At 35.7% G+C, this 12,332-nt stretch overlaps 1 protein-coding gene across 3 annotated transcripts in view; it reads left to right on the forward strand.

The window, feature by feature from the left end:
* The window catches only part of LOC106881953 (uncharacterized), a 46,818-nt gene extending 35,830 nt beyond the window's left edge, over window positions 1-10,988 (forward strand). For all 3 annotated transcript variants that reach the window (XM_089366018.1, XM_089366020.1, XM_089366019.1), the window contains 4 exons: window positions 4,538-5,040; window positions 5,915-6,052; window positions 7,178-7,375; window positions 9,508-10,988. In XM_089366018.1, coding sequence (XP_089222144.1) covers window positions 4,538-5,040; window positions 5,915-6,052; window positions 7,178-7,375; window positions 9,508-10,647 — 1,979 coding nt within the window. In that variant the 3' untranslated portion in view covers window positions 10,648-10,988. The remainder of the gene's footprint in view (window positions 1-4,537; window positions 5,041-5,914; window positions 6,053-7,177; window positions 7,376-9,507) is intronic.
* Window positions 10,989-12,332: the final 1,344 nt, after the last annotated feature.

Below are 12,332 nucleotides of genomic sequence, written 5' to 3' on the forward strand. Positions count from 1 at the left end.
AATGATAAATGGATATTCCTTTAAGTCAAATGGCTATCAAAACAATGATCGTTGGTCTGTTAGCAGCTGTTCAAAAAAAAAAATGAAAGAAAATGAAACTGTTGGAAAAATTAGCAAAACAATTTCTGGAAGTTTTGGATGGTCCAACAGGTTTAGGAAATGATTTGAAATCAATAACATTATAGGAAAATGCAAATGCAGATGGTGGTACAGTAACTAGATATCCTGTTGAACTGATAAAAAAATTATTGGAAATGGGATTTATGTTGATGAACAAATTATAAATATTGATGAAGCCAGTTTGTTTTGGAAATGAATGGTGAATAAAACTTACTTAGCAAGGAATAATAATTTGCAGCCTGGTTTGAAAGTAGCTAATGATTAAAGAGTATTATAGTCTGCTTGTGGCATTGCAATGCATGTAAATGTATCTTTGGAAAAAACCTTTGGGCAATGCAGATGGGAAGTTAGGCAATATATGTAAGGTAATATCAATATATGGAAACAAAGAGAAAAGATATTGTATTCCCTTATACAGGTTATTTAATAATCCTATATTGTTTTGGGAAAGATTCAAACAGAAGGGAAAAAAATAATGCTGACTAAACCCTTTCAGTGTTAAATAATACAAATAAAAGCTTCTTTGTTGACAACTTAAATCATTGAATTACCACCACCACCACTTCTGCTACCAACCTTTCTATTCCCTCTATTGCTATAGAGACCTGAGGAACACTCTTGACCAGTTGCCTGACTTTGATGTGGTATTAGTGGTGGTAATGGTGATTAATATGGATGTGACGGTGGTGATGAAAGCTTTGTACTACTTCCTCAGAGTTCACATGTTCAAACCTGTTGTTGGTATTTTTTGTTGTGTTTCTGGGCAAAACATTTTATTTCAGTTTGTTGAGTTGTTTGGGAATAAGGCATCGGTTCAGTCTAAGAATATTCAGCATCAAACCATTCATTGTCAGTCTATCAATGTAACATGGGTTTTAATTAAGTCATCAACAAGATTTCCACTAAATAAGAGTGTTAGATAATCAACATGCTAGAATAGTTAAGGACTGTGCACAAAGATACGAAAGAAAAATTGAAATGACTGTCCTTTTAACACTATTAAATAAATAATGATAATAAAATTTTATTACTTTTATGTATATAGGTGCAGGAGTGGCTGTGTGGTAAGTAGCTTACTTACCAACCACATGGTTCTGGGTTCAGTCCCACTGCATGGCACCTTGGGCAAGTGTCTTCTACTCTAGCCTCAGGCCAACCAAAGCCTTGTGAGTGGATTTGGTAGACGGACACTAAAAGAAGCTTGTCGTATATATGTATATATGTGTGTGTGTGTGTGTGTGTGTGTGTGTATATATATGTGTGTGTGTATGTATATGTTTGTGTGTCTGTGTCTGTCCCCCCCAACATTACTTGACAACCGATGCTGGTGTGTTTACATCCCATCACTTAGTGGCTTGGCAAGAGAGACCGATAGAATAAGTACTAGGCTTACGAAGAATAAGTCCTGGGGTCGATTTGCTCGACTAAAGGCGGTACTCCAGCATGGCCACAGTCAAATGACTGAAACAAATAAAAGAATAAAAGTATATAGTGATGTAGATCAGTGGCATCTGGTGGTTTTTGTCATTGAGTGTGCTGCCACACTGACCATACTATGACTAACAGTTTCATGTAAAGGAATTTTAAATTAATTTAAACATACAACTTCTCGCCATGAAAACAAACATGCGACCATACTGTCTAAGCTGTCACACACCCTTTGTTAATTTTTTGCCATCTTCCCATTATTCTATAATACGACCAGTACCATATTATGATACAATGTGCTGTGAGGTGTGCAGTGTTATTTCAGGACACCCATTGCCACCAAATTTCAAGTAGGGGTATAACAAAAGTTTTCCATTATGATTTGTGATTAAATTAATGAATAAGGTTAATATTTATAATGAGTTTGCCATTTTCGATGGGTGTGCAGTGCACACCTAGTACCCCTGGAATATATACCCCTGATGTAGATGAATAAACTTGTAAAACATTAAACTGCATCCAGCTAATTTATTCATACATCTTTTCTGTAAGGTATTTCATAAAAAATTGAAGTGTTGAATTCATGTGGCAACTTTACATGTATTTACACATTTCAATACTGAAGTATTTTTGGGGCTGTGCATTGCTGGTAATAATAAGGAGTTATTTTTGTACATGAGCATGTTTGTATGTTTGTGTTTACAAGTATGACAAAAAAGGTGCTCAATAAATATAGATGGTTTTATATATTCATTAAAATCTGAGATACCACATTGTTGCATTTCATATTTCTGCTTTTCATTGCTGTGCAAAGTAAGAAGGTAAACCTCTGAGTATCAGCTGTGTGATCTCCCAGAATTTAATTTTACACAAAACACACATGTCAGTGATACATACTCTTATACTCTTTTACTTGTTTCAGTCATTTGACTGTGGTCATGCTGGAGCACCGCCTTTAGTCGAGCAAATCGACCCCAGGACTTATTCTTTGTAAGCCTAGTACTTATTCTATCGGTCTCTTTTGCCAAACCGCTAAGTTACGGGGATGTAAACACAACAGCATCGGTTGTCAAGCGATGTTGGGGGGACAAACACAGACACATAAACATATACACACACACACACATGTATATATGCATACATATATACAACGGGCTTCTTTCAGTTTCCATCTACCAAATCCACTCACAAGGATTTGTTTGGCCTGAGGTTATAGTAGAAGACACTTGCCCAAGGTGCTACACAGTGGGACTGAACCCAGAACCATGTGGTTTGTAAGCAAGCTACTTACCACACACCCACTCCTGCGCCTATGTTTATAATAATCTTGTTTATAATAATCATGCAATGTCAAGACAAGATGGCAAAAACACACATGCACACTCAAAATCACATTCATATACATATCATCATCATCATTTAACATCCGTTTTCCGTTCTGGTATGGGTGAGACTGTTTGCCTGAGGCTCATAAGCCAGAGAGCTACACCAGGCTCCAGTCTGTTTTGGGTTGGTTTCTATGACTGGATATCCTTCCTACCACCAATCACTTTACAGAGTGTACCGGATGCTTTTTATGTGTCACTGGCATGGGTGCCTTTTACATATCACCTGCAAAGGTGCCTTTTAAATGTCACCAGCTCAAGTGCCTCCTACGTGCCACCAACACTGGCCATGATCACGATTCACTCAGCTTGACATGTCTTCTCAAACACAGCAAATCACCAGAAGTTTCGGTGACTTGTCATCACCTCCATAAGGCTTCAAATATATTTCACACATGCATATATAATCATATGCAACTAAAGATCATATTTCACACATATATATTTATATGGTTGGCTTCTTTCTGTTTCCATCTACTGAATCTGCTAACAAGGCTTTGATAATTTTGCAGCTATAGAAGAAGACACTTACTCAAAATTCCACACAATGTGACAACCAATAAACCATGTGGCTAGGAAACTTCTTAAACATGTTCGAATGAATTTAACCTCATGCCAGCAGTTGACGTAATTCTACACTTGCTGTGTACTTGCTTTAAAAAAAGAAGAATGTGCCAAAGTAATGTGTTGTGTGTGCAACGTATAGTCACCACAAAGAAACAAGATATTTATGCACAGACTGTCATGTTCCATTATGTATTACACCCTGTTTTCAAATTTTTCATACCAAAATTAAGTTGTGAAGATGTTTTGTTAAGCCAGTGTATGCTATTTGTTTGGCTTATGCTGTTGTGTGATCTTATTTCTGCAGTAATACTGCAGGAGCGTTCTACCCAGTGATGATAGTTTACATAAATAAACAGTGCTTGCTGTTGATGTAAATATATGCCAAACCATTGTCGTATGCTGAGTGCTGACGTCAGCAGAGAAAATTACCTTTGGTGTGAGTTGCCTCCAAAACAACTGTTATCATGGGGTTCATTTCTTCAGATATCCACATAAACCTTTTATATTATATAATATTTGCTGGAAATAACTTGAAATTTGTTCAACTCTCCTCTGTACTTCATACAGCCTTAGTTTTTGACATTTTCGCTGTAAGTTTTTGAACAAAGCAAATTTCTTCAAACATACATGGGTCACCAAATATCTTTATTTCATTGATATTTGTCATGATCCTTTCTACTATAGACACAAGGTCTGAAATTTTGGGATAGGGGGATAGTCAATTACATCAACCCCATTGTTCAACTGGTGCTTATTTTATCAACCTTGAAAAGATAAAGGGAAAATTTGACCTCTATTGAATTTGAACTCAGAACATAAAGATAGATGAAATGCCACTAAGTTTTTTGTCTGGCATGCCAACACACCTGCCAGTTCACCACCTTAATTTGACATCAGTCATAATAACATGAATAAGCTAAATTCTTTCCATTTATTTCTGCTCTGTTGTTTTCCCTACCATAATAAATAGTTTATTCATTTTCCTTCTTGTTCTCTCAGTAACGTTTTTTTTTTTTTTTATTATTTCATTCCTTTAGCAATAGTAAAAAAATCTCATAACCACCAGAAGATGAAACGACCTTCCAAGTTTTCTTTGAGGATCACCCCTTCTAGTGATGTTGAACAAAAGATTTTATCAGTACGCAAGCTACACAACAATGAACTGAGAAATATGAATGGAGATCTCTTGCTGCAAATTGAGAAGCAGAAGGAAGAAATCCGACTATTGAAACGGATGGAATTGCGGCAAGCGAAAATCATCGAAAAATTTGATAACAGCAAAAACAAACTTCCAAGTCTGATTGATTCTCACAACAAAGAATTGAAAATGCTTCGGGAACAGATACGTAGTCTGAAATTTCGTTATCGAAAATCAGAAGAATCTCTGCGGGAGGCTGATGCTGAATTAGAACGAACCAAAAATAAGCTGAACAAGTACAAGATACTTCTTGAGGAGGAACAACTGATAGACAGAGCTGAGCTCACTCGGAAGTTGATACTTGCCGAACAAAGGACAGAGGAATCAGAGAAGAAGATTCAGGTAAATTTTTGCCTTTATTTTATGTTTTTTATGATTTCTTTTTTCTTTTCAGTTATTTCTACTTTGCAGTGTTGGGGTGGGGGAGTGGTGGCGGTGGTGGTGGTGGTGGTGGTGGTGGTGGGGGTTGTAGTGGTGGAATCATTTTGGAGAATCTGATTAACTGTAAGGAGTAGGAGGAGAAACTGTCAAAGATTTTTTATGACAAAAATCATTATCACATACAGTATTGTAAAGCTGTTGCTATTGTAATCACCAGTTATCATTACCGCCACCACCACCACCACCACCATTATTGTTGTCAGGAGCATTGTTATTGCTGTTATCATAATTGTCTCCCTGCCATCTATTTCACTGCTTCCTTCTCATCATCATCATCATTATTGCTAATAGTTGCACCACCACGACAACAACCATCACCACCACCTCAACCATTATCACTGTCATCTTTGCTTTCAACACATCAATATCCTTCATATCTGCAGCCTAATCAAGGCAACCACCCTAAAACTAATACTCCTTCATCATCGTTATTTTCTTCATCTTATTCCTGACATTGATATGAATGATCTCTCTTCCCGACCCTTCATAATCATCATCATCACCACCTACGCTATTATCTCCAAGGCAATGAAGGAGCCATCTCAGTGTACTCATTAAACTTTCTAAAAATAGAAGTCAACTCTCAAACCCTATGATCTTAAGTACTACGAAACGTTGTGTTGGTCATGGCTGGAACACCTTTGATTGTAAGCATGCTCGGTCAGAGCTGACTTAGGGTTAAACAATGGTAATAACTTCCTCCTCACTCTGATATATTATTTTAACATCTGTTTTGCCTCAATACTTTTTTACTTTGTTTCTTCATTTATACCAGAACTTACAGAGCCATACCGAACATCTCATAAATAATCACAAACACGAGATCAATATTGAGAAGAGCCAAAACAAGAAGTTGAAAAACTCCTTACAGAATTTGGAAGAGAAATTCGGTCAGTTGGAACTGCAGCTTTTGGTAAGTAGCAAGTTTCTCAACTCGAAGACACTCCGATCTTAAAGATGTCCTCATCCCAAATTTTGGTCTGGTAATTTTCAAACTTCAATAACCATAAACACAAGATCTCACTACTTTCACATACTTTATGAAAATGTTTTGCTAGTGGTTAATAATCTATAGATCAATATAGATATATTGAATGCTTTTAGTCTGCATATTTTCTTTAACTTTTATAGTGTGGAGACATGGTGAGCTTAGCATAGAGAACCCTTTACTGAGGTTAAAATTGGTTTATGAAAATGTAAAAAATGTAACCTTAGTCTTATAGGATGCACAGTAAATTTTTAAGCTTCATTTTCAGAAAAAGTAGCATCCTTGATGCTGAAAAATATGATAGCTCTTTTATATCTGTAGCAGGGGGGGGGGGGGGCAATTTATATATATATTTATTGCTACAATTGTACAAGGCTTTATGAAAAACAGACAGCATCATATTATAAGAACATCACATTCACAGGAGTTGAAAACTTACTGATTGACACATTGCTGCAAAAATGTATGGTGTTGATTTTTCATCAACTCTGATTTGGTTTATAGCTGTGAAGGTAGCTATTAGGAGGAATCACATTGGTTTGAGTTTGTAGCTCTTAAAACAGCTTAAGAGCAGAGTTTTGTGACTGCAGCGAGGTAAGTGAAACTCTCTCTGATACAACACACCAAATTTGGTTTTTTATAAAGCTGTCGCTACAGAACTTTTCTAGAATTATCCGGTGTACACTTGACTTTCATTTGTTGAAAATGAGGTCTGCACACATTATAGATGCATGAATAACATACAATCGAAAATGAAAATTAAATCAACCACCATATATTTTAAGCTGATTTAGTCATGTGAATTGGCAACTTGGTGCCAGTCTAGATCTGCAAGAACAAGACTGGAAATAAACTGGAGAAAAACGTAGGTATGGCTGTGTGGTTAAGAAGCTTGCTTTACAACCAAGTGGGAAGGCACATGGCTTAGTAGTTTGGGTGTTCAGCTCAAAATCGTAAGGTTGTGAATTCGATTCCCAGCAGTGTGTTGTGTCCTTGAGTAAGACACTTTTTTTCCTATTGCTCCACTGTTGAATTTTTTATTTTGTGTAGGAAAAGGAGAAAGAATTAGAAGTTTGGAATATTTACAGCAACCGACAAAAAGCTGTTGCCAACAAGTTAAATGGTTCCTTCAACACACCACGATCAACTCCTTCCGTTAAGAACAAATTTAATGAGAAAATACCTCCAATGACTCCTCCTTTTCATCGTATTAAGAAGTATGAAGAATTAAGAAGACAGAAGGAATTGGTAAGTTGAAATTGGGGAATTGAAATTCTTATTGGCACATATTTCTGTGTAGGGCTTATTTTGTTTGTTTTGGTTATCTAAACCAGTGGTTCTCGACAATTTTTTTAGCTATGGACCCCTTTGATTTGTATTTTACTCAAATGGAACTTTCATACCCATTCAATGTTTAAAAAAAGAATGCTATTATATTTTTACAGTTAAATATTAGGAATTGTATAAAAAAAAAATTGTTGAACTATTTTGTTTATTGTGGAAATATAACCAATTTATTGCACATAAACCTTAACAGCAAAATCTTATATGGACCCCTAAGGGTCATGCAGACCCCAGTTGAGAACCACTGATCTAAACCACAATGCTGATCATTACCTCTCATCATTAACTTAACATTGATTTTAAATAAGCCTGCCTTACTACTTATTTTATCTGGGGCTCTGTGTATCTTATCTACTCAGTTTTTCTTATGACTCAGTTGGTCTTAAATATTTCTGAAGTCTGCTATATAGTAACATCTTTAAGCTGGGGCTATGGGACTGCAGTGTGAAAACCCAGAAGAATGACAGACCCATGAATGATATAATTTTGTTATGTTTCAAAGAGAGTGGGGGTTCACTTCTTTAGTATAGCCCTCACACCTAGACTAAAGAACTCCCAAAGATGACCTTGTGATTTACTTCTTCCATGGATACATTTAAGACGTATCAATTTTTTAGTCTAGCATAGTTATGCTTCATTCATTCACAGCACATAATTATCAAGAGCAAGGTGGGTTAAATACATTAGAGTACATGACAATAGACAAAAGATGAACAGTTTATATTCTACCACTAATATTGCATTGTGTCAATGTGGCTCTGTTAGGTAACTCTTAAATGGCCCAGTCCACCTAGCAGAATATAGCCTCCTAATACCAACACTAATATCGACTTATGGTTCATGAATTTGAATTGCTGAGTTCAAATTCAAGTTTTTAGAAAAGTGGGATTCATTGCAGCTGATTTATCCTAGATATGCGAGGGTGCAGAAAAATTCCTGGCTGCAAAAGGCCTGGTTGGAGGCCTGACCTTCCGATTTCTTTTACAGAGATTAGAAAAACTGAAGGAACACTGTAATAAGTGTGTGAATCTGAGAAGTGAATATGTTGAATAAAATTTTGTATTTTCTTTTACCCAAAGCCAGGAACTTTTCAATACCATTTATATGATATATGAAGACAAGATCTTCAGTAGCATCCTAACACATGAGAGCCTAGAGTAAAATGAAAAATAACAAAAAGAACGAATATTTGAAATATGTTACTTGGTCAGCTTCTCTACTGTTTTTATCTACTCTTTACTTTACATTTCTTATACTAGTTACAAAACATAGTATCATTTTCATAACGTGATATTATAAAAGTTAGCTCACTATCTTAGGACCCAAAGAACACCACTTGTGGGAGTTTCAGCATGATTACTTGACCAGCTTGAGATAGCAGACAAATATCCCTCAAACCAAACCGTCATCTTAAAAAATATATATACATATAAAAAAAAAGACATTAATAGTCCTGAAAAAATGATGGGATGGACTTTAAACACTTTTGATCATAAGTCTGCTTCATTTGGCTCAACTTCGAACATCATATTTGGAAAGAATATGAGGAGTTATGGCCTTCATATTTGAAGAGCGTTTGCAGATTGATTGCAAAAAATAGTATCTGAGAATTTTACCCAATTCACAAATGTAATTGATAGAAACTTTTCACCTACACTGAAAGGCTCAGTATATGTCACTAGATAGTGGTTATTTAAATACTCTGTGAGGTTTTATATATATATAGTAGGATTATGGCTGTATATTCAAACTATACATTATATCTCTTTGGCATTTTTACACTGTTTATGTATTCAACACTCATTTAAATATCCATCATTGATTTTATAAAACATTGTTTAAGTTTACCTCTTACTCTTTGTTTCAGCACTCAAAGTATACCATTAATGTCCATCCTAGAGTAGCCACCCCCCGCTTAATATGGCTGTCAGGCCCTTTGATTCTCACTTGCTTTATTTCAGTTTCTCAGAAACCTTGTATTCATTCATTCCATTTGTCTGTGTTTTAAAATATTTCTACTTCTGCTTGTCTCACAGAAAAGGGCACAAGAGAAGCTGGCAATGAAGAATTCTTCCACTGCTCAGAATTCAGGAGATATAAAAAATGTACAAAATATTAACCATCTGAGTAAAGCATTCAATACAAAAGTATTGCTGTCTGAAAAGCATGGCCACACAGAGAAAATTCCAGAAAAAACACAAGAAGAGAGCAAGGAGTGGGAGAAGAAGGAAATGAAGTTTACAGCTGACAGCTATGAGCAAGAGCCAGATATAGCTGAACAGATGAATACAGATAACAAACAGATGGAAAAGCGAAAGGAAACAGAGAAGATAAGTGTAAATGATGATTTGGGTTACAAGTTAGAAAAGATTGAAGAAACAAAACCAAAGGAATCAATACCAAAGAAGGCACCTGAAGAACTGAAACAGGTCTACAGTGATAGGGAAATGGCAGAATTAAAACAGAAACAAGATGAGGAACGTAGAAAGAAGGATTTACTGCTGGCAAAGTTAAAAGAAATTGATGATAATCCTGAAATGCCTTTGAAGTCTGATAGCATGTTCTCCAATGAAAATGTGTCAACTAAAGCTGATAATAAAACACATTATTCATTCTCACAGAAGACTGAGAACCTTCACCAGGGTCGTCCAGTGAATGAACATAACTCTAATAGAAGAAATTCTCCATTAACATTAAATGGATTCTCAGAAAAAGTCACGGCACCCTTAGATATTAAAAATGATTTATTGCTTTTAAAGGACAAATCCATTGATGATTTTTTGGCACAAGATATATCGTTGGCTTCTTACAAACCTATGAATGAGTTTCAAGGAAGAAATGGAGATGCCAATGATGCTAAATGGCACCAAAAGTCAATTGGAAAGAACAAGAACAGTATTTTCAAAGAGCTACTTGAAGACACTCCCCAAGACAATCTGCCAAGCAATGGAGACTTTTTAGGTTTTAAGTATAGTGATGGGGACTCAAACCACATTGGCTCTTCAGAACCAGATGTTTGGGATGTCAGCAATGTGTTGAGAAATGACAGCAGAAACAATGAGAAACATTCCACAAAGCTGTTGCCATCTCGTCAGCAAATGAATAGGTTTGAGAAGAGGTCAACATTGGACTCTTTAGACAATTCCATGGACAGTGTTGAAGAAATCATTCTTTGATGGTGTTTCAGTGGAAATATCATATGCTATGGTATCATGGTTTATTTATTTTGTTATGTTATATTGCAGGATATCAGATGAATTTATTTATTTTTCTGTTAAAACAGGGTAAAAAAAAATAACCCCAAAAAAACCATGACTATAAAGATATACAATGATTTCTTTTTAAGAAAAAAATCTCAAATTACTGAGCTTACAAAAATTGATTAAATAAAAAAGTAAATAATTATATTTTGGGGGTTTTTATATTTGAGGAACGATACTGTACACATATCACATATGTTATATTTATTGTTATGTATAATATATAAATAATATTACAATAAATGGTTTCTCTTGTATATTCTGTTGTGTTTTGTTACCATGGTTAACAAATATTATTGTGGCCGTATTGTAAGAAGTTTGCTTCCCAACCATATGGTTCTGGGTTCAATTCCATGGCATGGCACCTTGGACAAGTGTCTAGCTCTTGTGGCCAATAAAAGAAATTATTATTATTATTATTATTATTATTATTATTATTATTATTATTATTATTAAGGTGGCGAGCTGACAGAATCATTAGCACACCAGGTGAAATGCTTAGTGGTATTCCGTCTGTCTTCACATTCTGAGTTCAAATACCACCGGGGTTGACTTCACCTTTCATCCTTTCAAGGTCAATAAATTAAGTACCAGTGATGCACTGACCAGGTACTTCCAGTAGAAAGAATTATTATTATTATTATTATTATTATTATTATTATTATTATTAAGGTGGCAAGTTGATAGAATCATTAGTACACTGGACAAAATTCTTAGCAGTATTTTACCCATCGCTACATTCCGAGTTCAAATTCTGCTGAGGTCGACTTTGCCTTTCGGCCTTTCAGGGACCAGTTGTGTACTAGAGCCGATGTAATCGATTAGTTCCTTTCCCTAAAATTCTAGGCCTTGTGCCTATAGTAGAAAGGATTGTTATTATTATTATTATTATTATTATTACTACTACTACTGAGGCAGTGGGTTAGCAGCGTTGTTAGCATGCAGGACAAAATGCTGAGTGGCATTTCTTCCAACTTTATGTCCTGCGTTCAAATGCTGCCAAGGTTGACTTTACCTTTCATTCTTTTGAGGTTGATAAAATAAGTATAAGTCAAACACTGGGGTTGTAGAAATGCTGGAATGTCAGGCATAATTTTACAGTATTTCACTTTTATGGTTTGTTTTCAAATCCTGGCATGGTTGACTTTGTCTTTCGTCCTTCAGAGATCACTAAAATAAATATTACAATCAAGCACTGACATTAACCAAATCTACTGAATCTTTCCCAAAATGTGTGAAATCATTCTTAGAAGCAGCCACTACCATACTAGAAGAGGGAAGTGTATCGGAGCTCACATGAACCGGGACAAGTTGCAGGGCTTGCAACCTTGTACCTGGGAAGGTAATCCTATGCTAACCAGCAATGATTTTAGTTGCTATAACCAAAGCACTGGTCATAATAAATGGAACCTGGTTTAGACTGGACCTTCAGGTGGATAGGAATTGGGACGAGGTTATGAAGAAGGTGGCCGATCTCTCTCAGAAATGGGTTGAGAGGAAGTTGTCTATGAAAGGACAGAAAGAAGAGGGTATTGTCTGCATCATCTTGTTGGTGACCATTTTACCTTGCCCAAGAAACATCTGACCAGACTAGGGTGCAT

This window comes from Octopus bimaculoides, chromosome 18, assembly GCF_046866305.1.
Source record: "Octopus bimaculoides isolate indiv1 chromosome 18, ASM4686630v1, whole genome shotgun sequence".
Taxonomy (NCBI): Eukaryota; Metazoa; Mollusca; class Cephalopoda; order Octopoda; family Octopodidae; genus Octopus; species Octopus bimaculoides.